Source organism: Fusarium pseudograminearum, chromosome 4 (genome assembly GCF_000303195.2).
Source record: "Fusarium pseudograminearum CS3096 chromosome 4, whole genome shotgun sequence".
Classification (NCBI taxonomy): Eukaryota; Fungi; Ascomycota; class Sordariomycetes; order Hypocreales; family Nectriaceae; genus Fusarium; species Fusarium pseudograminearum.
In genome coordinates, this window is record NC_031954.1 from 1898011 (window position 1) to 1912274 (window position 14264).

Consider the following 14264-nt stretch of genomic DNA (forward strand, 5'->3'; position numbering starts at 1 on the left):
GATGCAAGACAATGCGAGGTCAAAGAAGCGATGCGATGCGAATATGCTGTGCTTGTGCTTGTGCTGATGCTCCTGCTCGTGCTCCCGGATCAGACACTGGGATTGTGCTTGGTGCCGATCACACCTTGGATGCGAAAGTCTGTACATACGTACGGATACACGAGATGGGCCAGACATGGGTGCATGTAACTGTACTGTACATGCTGGAGTGAACTCATACGGTATCGCGCGGGTAGAGGATCTCACTTGTTTCACACTTTTGGCCCACCATGATTTCCATGCACGTCTACTATTATTCCCTTCTCTTGTCAAATATCACAAAGATTGACGTTTTGACAGCTGGCATTTTGACAGTCCATCAAAGAAAAGTAACGACAACGAGGGAAAAAAGCACTTGAGATAAACGAGAACGCCAACCTTGTCCATGCTATACCTTGTTCAGAACAGCAGCCAGCCACGTTCGATAGTAATCATGATCTAATGTTAGAGATGCCGAAAGCTACAGATTTATCCTTCTTAACAAAACTTCTTCATCAACTTGGGACGCCTCTTTTTTATTTTTATCTTATCTCTCTTCTCAACGTGTCCTTTCTTATCGACAATATCCCTCACCTCACCTCGCCTCACAGGTCTTGTTTCCCCTCCCACCCACACTCTCGCGTTTGTACTGTGCAGTACCCTACAGGCATAAACTTCCACCAGGGTAGCCCATCCATATCGGTAGAATGTAACGGGAGAAGATCACGGAGCATAATCCTTCCCCCGCTCGTGCCCATTGTTCTTTACAAGGTTCCTTAAATAATGATTGGTCAGGCTGGAATGCTTGCTTGGCGAAACCAAGGCAGTTCAAGTCCAAGAAAGAAAGAACCGTTTTTGACACTGGACTGGGATGTGCTTGACCTGAGGCGCCATCCTCTTTGGTAAAACGGCCGCCAAAGAGGACAAAAGAAAAAGACGAAGGACGAACCGACCGAGGATCGAAGATCGAGGTCAGACCAGGACAGGGCATGACAAGCCAAGACAGGGTCATTGCGCAAGGTTTTTGTTCGTGTTCTCTTTTGTTTCTAAATCAGAAAGTGTGTGGATGGAAGGGAATGATCTCTCACTCTTGATCTACTGATCGACTTTAAGTTGATCTGGAGTGTCTTTTGGCCGACGACAATAACGACGACGGCGCGTATCTTTTGTTTGGATTGTAGTTGACAAGAGCCAATCACAATTACTCAACCTCAAGGGTCTAAAGGTTGCATAAGAAAAAGAAAAGTAAAGTGCATCCATCTCAGATTTGATTCCATTAGTTAGTATGTATGTGCCTGAAAAGGTTCTTACAGAACTGCACAGCACGCATGGTACTGCATATAGATAGCATGCACCTTGATGAGAGTTGCAGTACCAGTGCCAATACGTTCCTATTCCCCGCACTACTTCATTCCAGTTTCAATGTACTATATCGTCATCATCGTCGGTTCTTTATTAATAAACAACAACAATGGATCTCTCTTTAATGATCCCACCATCATTATTATTGGGGCTCAACAAAAGAGGACCGATTACCACATGCTAATTAGCCTCCCTTGCATGTGAAAGAAATAGCCTCTCAAGTTCCCCATCAATCAGTAATAGCAATTGGGCTGACTGACCCAATCGAGGCTGAGGAGAAAAAGCAAGAGAGAAAGCCATGTGCCAATCTAAACCATATCTCATCCCATCCTATCCGATCCGAAGTCGTGATACGAACAAGGGAACCCGTCTTTCTCCCTTTGAGTTTTGGCTGTCTTACTTTACCGTCTTGACAATTTCGGGGACTTCGGGGTTCAAGACATTCAGTCAGAGATCAGCGGTAGATATCTGGCCGTCGGATGATGGGATTCCCTGTATAGAGTAGAATTGAATATTTAATGACTCTTAACTTTGTAGGTGGCCAACGTTCAAGATTAAGCAGTTGTTGAGTAAATCGTTATACGGATAATGTGTTGATCTATTACCTAGACAAATGCATTCCCAAAGCCAATTCCTGACTTTTTCTCCAATAGAAAAAAAAAAACCTGGAATGAACAGGGTCCTCGATAAAAAAAAAAAGTCGATAGCCGAACCTCACAAATCCAAGAATCCGCCTCAAGTGCAACCAAGATTTGTTACGGTGGGTGACCTAGCACAGTTCCAGCCTAGAGCTGCCAGTAGTTGGTAATCCTTGCTCCATACTTGGGATAGATCTTGCGAGTTTCAGCTGTCAATGGATTTCGAGTGTCTTGCCTTGCAGCTCGAGGTTAGGTACTGTCCATTTATGGATACAGTGGAAAGTTAGAACTGGCAGAATATGGCGTAGCACTCTCGACTCGTCGGCTCAGAGGAGGAGGAGGGGGAAACACGGCAAAGCCAAGAGGGATAAACCTGGATATTCCCATGTCAAAAGATTAAAATCAGAACCAGAGTCAGCGGGGTATTATTACTGAGGTCTCTCTATATTACTGCAACTGCACCGTGCCGTGGTGTACATACTCTATGCATCCATTGGGGCGTCATCGCGATAAAGCCACAAAGGGTTGCATCGCCCTCGTCTCGTATCCTCAATATTCCCGGGCTTACGACGCGTTTCCCCTCGCGCGCTCCCAATTGCTAAACTTGACTACATTATTTACTCATTGCCTCTTTAGGCAGTAACCTAACAAACTCTCGTCCAACCTCTTTTCGACTTTGCCACCACGAGGAATGGCAGACCATGTAACCCAATATGCGACCGTTTCCAGCTGATCTGACACGGGTGATGTGATCCAAGCATCATCATTCAATCAATCGATCTGATTTGATTGTTTGATTAATTAAATTACCATCACTTTGACCGCTCTTTTGTTCCTCTCCCTTCTCTCGGATTATATCCGTCGCCTCGTAACAAGAGACCCAAACCTAACTTTTTAGTATGTGTCAGGCTTGAATCAATCCCCTGAATGGAATCCATTTCTCTTACTGTATAGCCTACCAAGTGAGACTGACTTTCCATATAACTACTCCATATGGGGTGACATCATGACCGGTCAGAAACACAACCCAAATCATTCCCAAAAAGAAACCCTGGTCCATCTTTCTCTCTCTCTCTGACTTCTTTAAAAAGAAGCTGATCAAGTCTCGTGCTCCATCTTCAATTAAACTAGTATCCACATTGAACACGCTCCACGAAGCTATTCGCTCTAGCATCCCAGCACCCTTCCCTCCCAAGAGTCAAGGGCCAGGGTCAGTTCAGGCCAGGCCAGACCGGACCAGGCCAGGACTTTGTTTTTCCTTCTTCTCCGCACATTCACAATTCACATTCCTAACGCAAGGGCTTAAAATGGTTCCTGATATGGATATTGGGGAGGGAAGGATCATGCCTTGTTGGGATCACTACTATCAACCCTGTAGATATCTAAACGCGAACACAAAAACATGAAACGTATCCAGGCAGGACAGGGAATAGCAAAAAGCTAAAGATCCAGAAATCGCTGGATCCCTAACGATGGCGAGATATCTGTATGTCACCTGCCATTTTCTTTGCATAATAACACGCATGTGCTAATCTTGCACAATCAAGTTTCTTAAACAAAAGATCAGACCTTTTCCTTTACACTTTGACAACTCATCTAGTTCCCCCAGACTAACCCAGAAACCAGGTTCAGGTTCCCATCTGCTTGGTCAACTAGTAGTAGTTACCTACCTATCTATCACGGGCCCTGTAGATTGAGGCCAGACGTATCTTACGGTGATCTGAGCTTTCGTCCAGTCAGATGCTCACTTTACATTCTTTTCTTCTTTCAACTTCTTTTACCCACGCTCTTTCAAACAAATAGTCGTCCGTGTGTTCGTTCGCTCGTTCGTTCTTCTCTCTTCATGATCCACCCGTATAGTTCTGGCCCTGTTAGCCTGTTCATCGTGGAGTTTGTTGGACACGGCTCATTTATCCCTGTGTATATCGGACGCTCCGTGGATACACTCGGCACATATCCCAATACGTGACTTAGTCCAGCACTTCCATAGCTGATATCATGGCACCCCTGCTCGTTAGCTTTTTAGTCTTCTTGACCAAGCTTCCGGCATATCTCGGCCCCATCTCCGTCCGGCAGACAAGCACTGCAACATAGTTTACCATCCCTAGCAGCCTAGACCTCTAATCTCTATGCATTCACCAACGGAACTACATATCTCATTAATATCCTTCCTTCAAGGCATAACTCAACGGCTCAAATGGAATGAGAAACACCGTCGAGAACACAGGCTCGGCTCCTCTAGCATACCGTACTCGACTTTGTACATCCTTGCACTCCACATCTGATCCCGACTTTTCATGTTTCATTCAAATTGACATGTCCACTTGCACCACGTATCTCGCCTGCTTAGCATGCCTCTCATTAGCTGCCACTGAACTACCTCCTTCTAATTTCCATTAGTTAACACGCTGAACAATGAATGTTTGCCTGCTTCTCAAGCTTCTTCAATCCTGAAGCCACTTTCGCAATATCTCTTAGTAAAACTGTAGTTTATCGAGCAAACTCGCATGGCAGAAACATTCACCACCAACCAGCTTGAGACTTGACTGAGACCGTTTCAACGCCCAAGTATTACGATCTGAGCCATATGTAGTCACCGATGTCGATCGGAGCACGAGATTGGGCTGGCCTGCCGAAGTACACCATTGCCGTGAAGCGGTATCGTACTTCACAAGTGGCTTCACAGCATAACTCGCAACGTTTCCCATGAGACACCTCACCCTGGACAGAACACCTCTCAAGCATGAGAGACTCCTCTGCTATACCATGTCACAACGGCAATACCGAAAAGGCCAGGATAACGATCTAACCGCATTCCAAACTACCAACATTATCGACTACCTAACTAGCTATATACATCTCACACAAAAAAGCCATCCCTTGTTCAACGTCACACCTGTCTCGCGTCCCACCTCATCATGATCAATAGTCTTTGCTTCTCCAAGTTATGCACGAAAAACCTCTATCACAAAACCCGTCCTGCTACCGCAGCTGCGCTACTGTCTTTGGTGGTTGTCTTTTTGAGAGACCTACCCAGCTGGATTTCGCTCAAGAAACCAGCTGGTCGACCACCACCGGAAGGAAGAGCAGGCGCATTGCCAGGGGGTGGAGGTGGTGGAGGAGCGCCACCCATTGGAGGAGGAGGAGGAGGGGGAGGCGGTGCTCCAGCTGATGGCATAGGCGGCGGTGGTGGCGGAGGAGCAGAAGGACCATTGCTTCCGGGCATGGGCGGCGGCGGCGGAGGAGCATTGGGCGCATCACTGCCGGGCATCGGTGGAGGTGGAGGCGGAGAAGACACCGGAGCTCCACCATCATCGTTCGGCGCTTGAGGAGCGGGAGGAGGAGTGTTAGCCCAAGCAGAAGTCTGAGCAGGGCTGTTTGTTGCCGAGTCTCTACCAGCTGCCGAAAGAGGACGAGGAGGTGCCATAGTACCAAACAATATGGATGCTAGCTGAGCGGCGTTGCCACCACCAGGTCGCTCATCGTCGGAGTCGTCGTCCTTATCGTCGTTATCAGAACCCCAGTCGTCCGTGTCTGCACGGCGGCGAGAAACAGGAGCAGAGGGAGGTCTGGCCTCTTGGTTCTGTGTCATCCTATGGAAAGGGTTTGTGGCAGAGGGTGCCGGCGCAGCAGGAGCAGCAGGAGCAGCGGGTGTGCCTTCGTTCGACTGAGACATCATCCGGAAGAATGGGTTCTTACTCTCAGTCTCACTGGGCGGCGATGTAACAACCATTGAAGGAGGGAGAGGAGACGAAACAGCCTCGGCAGGGGGCGGCGAGGGCTGCTTTTCCTCCTCCTGGCTAGCCACTTGACTGTCACTTCTTGTAGGCGTAGAAGCTTGAGGGGTGACCTGCTGAGGACCCTCATCATCATCCGATGATGAACTGTCACCATCTTCCATAGCCTCAAGCTGTCGCTGGAGTTCAAGCTCACGTTGGCGGGCAGCCTCAATCTCGGCCTTTCGAGCAGCAAGCTTGGCCTCCTTGTCCTTAGCCTCAGCCATGGCGGCCTTCTTTCGCTTCTTCTCTTCCTCCTTACGGAGCTTGCCTTGCTTCACTTGTTCCTCAAGAGCCTTGAGCCGGGCTTCAGAAGCCTCTCTCTCCTTGGCAAGGTCATCCTCCTGTTCCTTTGCATCATCCCTATGAAATCGTTAGTACCGTGACTGTATGGACTTTTGATGTAGAACTTACTCCATCTGTTGCGTCTCGCGCTGTTGTTGCTCATGCTCGCGAGTAAGTCTATCTTCCTCAGCCTGCTTAGCAGCAGCAGCCTCTTCGTCGGCCTTCCTTGAAGCCTCCTGGTCAGCTTCAGGCTTGCCACGGTGTCGGGTTGGCGGGGGAGGAGGCTGCTTCTTGGCCTCAGTCTTGGACTGCTCAGCGGCAGGAGGAGGAGCTCCCTGCTCCTCAGCGAGACGAGCCTGGCGGTCAGCCTCCCTGCGAGCATCTTCCTCCTCGGCCTGGCGCAGCTTTGCGGCTCGCTCGGCTCGTTCACGCTCAATGCGCTGGGCAGCTGTTTCACCAGCCTTTGTGGGAGCCTTGATTCCCAAAGCAGCCAGCCTCTCAGCCATACGTTGTTCAGCCTGCTGCTTGATGAAAGCAGCTCGCTCCTCAGGAGTCTTGTACGCGGAGTATGATCCTCCACCACTGGGCGTAGAAGTACGAGATGTTGAGACGGGATCCTCTACTCGGGGGCTGGCAACACGTTCCGGTCGAACCTCCTCGGTTCGTGCAGAGCTTCGAGCAGGTCGCTTGTCCTGAGCACGAACACGGGCACTGCGGCTCTCACGCTGGAGATCAAAGATGAAATCGCGGACCTCATCCTCCACTCCAAGTGCATCCTCCCAGCGGCGCCTCTCATGCTCACTGGTGTTGTCACGACCACCCTCCTTGAGACTATCCTCGATGCCGCGGGCAAAGTCTCGGACACTTTCCTCAACATCGCGGACCATGCGTTCGTTGCTCTCCTTCTCGTTCTTGACCTTGATGTTCTCCTCTTCAAGTCGCTTGGGCGCATCGACATCCTCAGTGCCAACATCAACCTTCTTGCCGGTCAGAGCAGCAGTTCGCTGCTGCATCATGGCCTTGGCTCTGGCCTTGAGACGATCTGATTCGGTCACAGTACCGCCAGGTCCAGTTCCTACGATAGGAGCACCGCTGCCGGGGTGAGCCTTGGCATCTTTGATTCGGAAAAGTTCCAGTCTGGCGTCCATGATGGCCTTCTCAGTTCTTCGCACCTGCGAAGCAAGCTCGGGAACCTTATCCGTGAGGTTCTGGAGCTGTCGCTTGAGGGCTCTTCGCTCAGCTTCAGAATCCCCGCTTGCCAAGGCCGCGTCAGGGTGAGAATCAATATCCTCTTGGATGCGACGAATGCGGCGGTAAAGCTCGTCGGCCTCACGTCGATCACGGCGATCGAGAATGTCGTCTTCTTCAAGGTTCTTCTCGTCAGCAAAATCCATAGCATCTAAAAGAACCTCCTTCTCCTTGATCTTCTTCTTGAGCTGGTCAATAGTCAACTCATCGTTTGAAGCAACCGAGGCGGGAGATTCAGGCCGAGGAGAGTTGTTACCAACCCTACGACGAGCGCTAGATCTGTAACCAAACTGCTCGTCTTCGTTCTTGAAGACTGTAGCATCCTTTCGACCAGCAACGGCTCCAGCAGGGGCGCCCCTGAGTGAGCGGTTCTTCATGTAACTCACACCCGTCTTCTGAGGCAAAAGAGCGGCGCCAGACTTGGTGCGGAATTCGGACTCATCATGAAGCATTGATTTCAGGGTACCGATCGACTTGCTGAAGTTGCGGGTCGAAGGAGGAACAAGCTCGGCAGGGAGGTTGTTGGGCAATGGGTAACCGTTGAGCTTTCTGTAGATCAAATGCATGGCAACAGCGAATTCGTCGAGATCCAGACGGCCCTTGTTACCGTGATCAGCCAAAGTCCAGACGCGCTCGAGGTCGGGCTTCTCCAGTCCACTTTGTCCAAAGATCTCGATAGCCTGGTCGCCGCCAATGTAGCCCTTGCCAAGACCGTCCCAAGCCTTGAAAAGCGAGTCGTAACGGGTCTTCTCTTCCTTTGTAATCGCCCAGGGAATGACAGCGTTTCCTTGAAGACCCTGAGTAGTGAAGTTTCCAGCTTCGCGACCTTGTTGAGGCATCATCTGAGCCTGGAGAGCATCAATGTTGGGCAGACCAGTTGCAGGCGCATTAACGAGACCCCATTGACCAGGTCGCCCAGTAGGCTGAGCGTTTAATGGAGCAGCCATGCCACCCACAGCACCAGGAGTCAGCGATTGGCCATAGCCAGTAGGCATAGGGGGCATTGGAGGTCGGGGACCGTTGTATCCGGTGGGTTGGGGGTTTTGCATCCCAGGGAAACCGGTCGCTTGACTCTGCAGACCCTGTTGTTGTCCAAATCCTGTCTGTTGGGCAGGGAATCCCGTCATCTGCGCTTGAAGCAACTGCGCGTTGGACGCTTGAGGTTGAGGTGGAGGCTGCTGAGGCTGGGGTTGCTGAATAGTTGGGGGAGTCGCGGTGTTGGTCCTGATGTCAGGTGTGAGAGAAGCACCGCCTGAAGGAGTAGCGTCGTCGGCGATGCTGAAGCTGATGATATCGACCATGCTTGAAACCTCATTCTTGATGTTGTCGGGAAGGTTAGGGGGCAACTGCTTGCCGGTAAGCTTCAAGTTGCACAGGTACATGGCGAGAGCGAATTCGGGGAAGTAGAGCTGGCCAGCACGAGTGGTATCGGCGAGAGTCCTGAGATGTGTTAGCAACATAAATTGAAGCTTCAAAAAGCAAGTTAGTATGAGTGAAACGTACCAGATGTGGGATAGAGCGTCGCCATCAAGTCTTGATCGCATAAGTAGATCGCGCGCCTTTTCTCCTGACATGGTCATTCCACCATCGCCTACAGCAGATTTGAACAAGGTCTCAAACTTGGCTTGGTCCTGTGCTGTGATAAAAGACAGTCGGATGTTGGGAATCTTGTTAGGCTGCGGCTTTTCCGGTCTTCGACCTCGTGGCTTTGCAGTACCACCTGTCTGGAAGGACGCGGCCATTTCAGTGAAACCGGTAGCTTGTGGTTTCATTGGTACCGCAGGGGGGTTGGATGGCCCGGACGCCGGTTGAGGCGAGGCAGAGAAGCCAGTGGGCTGCTGCTGCTGCTGTTGGAATTGCTGTTGGAACTGGGGTGGGATCGAGGGCATCGCGGGAGCACCAGTCTGGAAAGGTTGTTGAGGCTGTTGCTGCTGCTGGCCAGGGAATCCAGTGTATTGTTGCTGGAGAGGCTGCTGCGGCTGCAGTCCCTGGCCTTGCATTGGAAAGCCAGTATACTGTTGCTGCAAAGGAGCTTGTCCGAAGCCTGTGGGTTGAGGCGCAAAGGGACTGGGTTGTTGGTTAGGCTGCTGGCCAGCACCCATATTACCAAACGATCCTCCGCCATACTGCTGCTGCGGCTGTTGGCCACCAGGCCGCTGGCTGTTACCACCTAGGTAGGCGTTCGAGTTGGAGTACATTGTGGTTGATTCCTGTTCCTACGACCACGTACAAGATCTGGTTTGGGAGTCGAGGAGGCGCTAAATTCGGGGGTTGCGAGGAACCAAAAGACAGTCTCTGGAGCGTGGAAGCTCCCGGAATAGAAGTTAAAACTTGAAAAATGCAGTAATAAGATGAGAAATACAATATTAAAGGACTGTAAGGCCCTCAGTCGGTAATCGCGGAATGGACAGAGGGCATCCACAAGATTGGATGTGATGATGGAAGAGTAAGAGAGTGGCTTTCGTACGTGATGACGAGCGTCGTCTTTGGGCAGGTTGATGTCGGTTTCTAGTGGAGTGCTCCCCCCGTGAAGAGCAGCCGGAGCGCTTCTAGTGGCCCGCCAAGGCACCTGTGGGCTTTTACAGGGGAATGGAAGCCCAAAGCAAATTGGGGTGGCTGAGGGGAGTCTCCTAAGTTGGAACGACGAACAGGGATTGGTGGTCTTTTCCTACCTGGACCTCATTAGCATGGTATTGAGTTCATTACCCTTCTTTCACAAAGCTATCGTGGATACTGACATGTGCACCATGACGAAGCATGCAACAGGTTCATTGAAGCAATTAAGATATGGGATTCAGCTCATCTAAAAACAGAAATAGCGTAGGGTATCAAGAGTAATTTATACGCAAAAAAGAATGCACCAAAAACCACCAACAACGATAATTATACCAGAACCATCAAGCGCCTGCTTCCGTGTACCATATGCCCAATAAAAAAGAACTCCGGAATGATCGGAAAAGGGTCAACCACAATGCCATTGTCCTTAAACGCATTTTCTCCATTAGTTTTCATTATCCTCATCTCACGTGCGCCGTTCGTCAAACTGCACTCCATGGTCCTCCTCTTCAATACACCCAGCCTCATCGCTCCAGAATCGTCGATGGGCTCGTAGTTCCAATCCGAAATCAGTGTCTTGAGGATCCGCAAAGCTGTACTCGTAATCGAGGCCATCATCATGTCCGTTCTGCTGGTCCCCTACTAGGTACTCTTTGTCGACTGGGCTGTCTGGCTCCGGAGGGGTTGGAACCGCTGAACTTGTGCTTGGGCTCTCTGCTGCACTAATACCCCCTTCACTCGAGACAATCGAGTGTGATCTTGACCAAGATCTCGCAACTCTGGGGCCTGGCTCCGCGCTGACCAGACGAGCTGGACCCAGTGAGATCATGCTGGCCCTCTTGTTGTTCAAATACGGGCTGGAATTGCGACGATTCAATGCCCTCTTGGACTCGAAAGCCAGCAGTGCCAACCCGCCGAATGCTTTGGAGAAGTCCTCTTCACCCTCGCAAAGAAGGTGCCCGTCATGGCCTGAGTCGAAACGGCCATCTTCACCTTCTTGAAAAAGAAGTCGGTTCCTCTCTAAAACCTCTTGCTGTGTGTGAACTGCGTCTTCCCACCCTTCTCGCAATTGTTGCGCCAGGGGATCACTGGCGTTCTGCGGGGCCTTTTCATGTCGCAGCTTGGAAATCATGGACTGTCTGCGTACAGACGTCGTTGCAGTCGCGACAGCACTGTCCACGGACTTTTGAATTGTCTGTGCAAGATCTCGATCCGAGAAAGCTGAAAAATAGCGAATTGTCGTACTGTCGCTCAAATGTCGTACGAGATGTCTAAAATTAGAGAGGTTGAAATCATTGCCCTCGCAGTCCAAGCTGTGGAGCGTCTTATTAGTAGAGATGGCTTCAGCCAGGTCTCCGATGTTGACGTTCAGCATTTGACTGCGTACGCGCAGGTGTTCTAGGCTTGTATTGGAACGAAGGCCGCCAAGAGATTTGGAGAAGCCCCGACCAAGACGACCCTCATCTAATTTGGCATCAAACCCAGAAAGGTCGAGAAACCTGATTGTGTGGTTTTGCGAGAACAAATTTGAGAGTGCTCTGCAGGCCGTCTCACTGGCCGAGTCAGGAGTGGCGGTACCAGCAAGACTCAGGCATTCGATTGTGTTGTTGACGGTCAACGCCTCCAGAAGTTTGATGTAATTAGACTCTAAAGCAAACTCGACCATCTGGACGAACAGGCCCCAGGGCCCAAAACATTCGCTAATGACAGCACATAAATCGTCGATACCCTCGTCTAAGCGGTTGCCGTTGATGTAAAGTGTGATCTGTCTACCTTGACCCATTGCATAGAACATCTGGGCGATTTGAGCACCTGTTAGACCGCATTTGCTCAACCGAAGAACACGAAGACGTTCCGAAGTTTGTGATGCTAAGTAGGCGGTCAAGATGTCAACGGTTGGAGCGTTGAGCTGAACAAGTCTTGTTAGTTTTTGTCAACCCTGCCATCATAAGAGATCACTTACAGCAATTCCGGACAAGTCAAGCTCCTCTAGACACCAAGAGTTTAGCACGTAGTCCTCGAATAACGGGACATCGTATGGGATCCTTGTGTTCCCAGCTATGTTCAGCTTCCTTATAGCTTGAAGTTGACTAAGCGAGTTATGAATAATCTCGAACTTGACTGTACCCTGATTCTCCGAGGTGTCGATGTGTTGAAGGTTGGCACCTTGACCTGGGATACCCGTCCAGAGAGTAGTAAGACCCTCATCACCAAGGCCACAATTAGATACGTCAATCTTCTTCATGTAGACCTCGTCAAGAACGAGAACGTTGGCTAGTTCCTCAATGTCACTTGGCGCAATGAGATTACCAGACATGGTAATGCTATGGCAAAGACATGCCTGGCGCTTTAGCAAGAGTAGGATGGGTCGCAAGACCTCCGAACTGACTCTGCGGGCACCCTCAGGGTCTTTAGAACGACCAACGATGCTCCGTGGGCCTAGGATGTTTTTCAGGTCCATGCTTCGTATCGATTCGGATGAAAACGCCAGAGCGTGAATCTCTTGGCTGAGGACAGAAGATTGCATGAGGATATCATAATGCTCTTCAGAGATCTTAACTCCATTCAGTGATGTGTAGGCAATGGTATCTCCAAAATGCGAGTAGTCCTTCTTCCCGGCAAGACCAGATAAATCGATGTTGCGGAAAGACAGCTCTTTGAAATAACTGTTGTAGCGTAAGGCCCTGAACATTGCAAGCAATTGCAGAGTAGAATATGGCTGGTTGGTAGGAGGTAAAAGGCGGAAGGCTGGTTGGGAGGGTGTGTTCCATTCGATTGTCCAGCTTGGAACCTGGACCTTGAAAGCGGCGCAGTAGGCGTGTAAGCTTCGCTCGAGACCTCCCAAATCGTTTCCAGAGGTCAATTGAAGTGGTGGAGGAAGACCCTTGATATCGAAAATAGCCTTTTGCAAATGCTGTGGCCACATGGGTTTCAACTCTCGGTCTACTTTGGTCATGGCCTCAATGACATGTCGATAATGAACGCTTGCAAGCTCGAGTCGGTTTTCGCGACCAAGGGGTAGTCTAACACGCATCAGCACACAAAATTGCGATTATCATTGCTTCTGACATAACTTACCGAAAGCTCATGACAAATCGTTGCTCATGCGACGCAACAGAGGCCCGAAACCGTATCAGCGAAACTGTTCCATAGGACTGAACCTTGACACGCAAGTCACCAGGGGAAGTTGTATAATCTGCCTTTAGGACCTCGATGAAGTATAACATAGATGGTCCAATAACAATGTAGAACGAGGACCCATCTGAGAAGTGCTGAGAGTCGTCACTTGAATTGGCCTTCTGGAGTGCGCCAACCGTACGCTTGACGACAGGAAATGTCAAGATTTTTGAGACATTTGTGTTCGAGTCAGGTTCTGTGGTCTCCACAATGTGGTTGACTCTCGCTCTCAGGTTGCTGGGTATTAAGGATTGGGACGGTGATCGTCTGTGACTGATTCTGCAAGTCCTTTGAATGTTGGCCAGCCAGTCATCGCGATCCTTGGGCAACATAAAGAACAGGTGTGCCTTTGAGTATGCCAGTTTGGGCCACTGCGAAAACCACCAGATTTCGATGCCAAATCGCGGGCTCGAGCCTTCTTCGTTAAAAACCCCCACAATGGAACGCAGAGGGATCTCCATGCGTACATCCGATGATGATTTGCTTGTACTGTGCGAACTGCTAGGTTTCAGCGTTCCATCTCCTGTCCTGATCTGCGGAAAAGTAGCTTTTGCGCTATCTACACCTCCGAATTTGATCAAGCAAGTGTCTGTCAAAACCAGATACTCGGCACGGGCCTTTAGGAGTGTGACATCAGTCTTGAGTGGTCCAGATTGAATAAGTTCCATTGAAGAGTAAGGCACGTCAGGGGCAATCGCCGCAAATTCGGGAGCAGACGCGCTCATTGGCGAGGCGATCGATACTCGACGGTGTATCCTGTCGATCATGGAACCCGAGCCAGAATTGCTCTTTTGTAGGCGTCGCATAGAGGATGAGCTTCGAGATGGGCTCGGTGACATGGACTCCATGGAGGAATTGCTGAGTGAACGAAGCGCTTTGGCGAAGACGCGGGGCTTCTTTCCATCACCATTGTCGAATCCTTTGCTCCCATCATTGGGAATCGGTACTGGTGGTGTTGTCTTGAGGGTTGGAAGAGTCATCCTCTTCCACTTTTTTTCATTCATTTTGGCGAGTTCGCGGTTGTGCATAGATTAGGATCGTCGGTGGGTTTCGAGGTTCGATTATTGAAGTTTCCGAAATCAGTAGAGATAGAGAAATATATCAGGTTGTATAGCTATGCTCAGCATGCCGACAACGTCGAGGATGCACACGACACCAAACTCCTGATTTGAAAGCAACTGAAGGTTCGTTCCTTAATCTGGTA

At 50.2% G+C, this 14264-nt stretch overlaps 2 protein-coding genes across 2 annotated transcripts, besides 2 other annotated features; both read right to left on the bottom strand.

Annotated features, from left to right (window-relative positions):
• Positions 1-3221: 3221 nt before the first annotated feature.
• Positions 3222-3264: a microsatellite.
• Positions 3265-4983: 1719 nt separating this feature from the next.
• FPSE_04779 (uncharacterized protein) lies at positions 4984-9525 on the bottom strand (the record flags this gene model as incomplete). Its single annotated transcript, XM_009257897.1, has 3 exons — positions 4984-6157; positions 6209-8767; positions 8831-9525. The coding sequence occupies 3 exons, from the start codon at positions 9523-9525 to the stop codon at positions 4984-4986; spliced, it is 4428 nt and encodes a 1475-aa protein (XP_009256172.1).
• Positions 5153-5175: a microsatellite.
• An 824-nt stretch (positions 9526-10349) lies between the features above and the next one.
• FPSE_04778 (uncharacterized protein) lies at positions 10350-14064 on the bottom strand (the record flags this gene model as incomplete). The annotated part of the gene is made up of 3 exons (XM_009257896.1): positions 10350-11792; positions 11847-12906; positions 12962-14064. The coding sequence occupies 3 exons, from the start codon at positions 14062-14064 to the stop codon at positions 10350-10352; spliced, it is 3606 nt and encodes a 1201-aa protein (XP_009256171.1).
• Between the last annotated feature and the right edge of the window lie 200 nt (positions 14065-14264).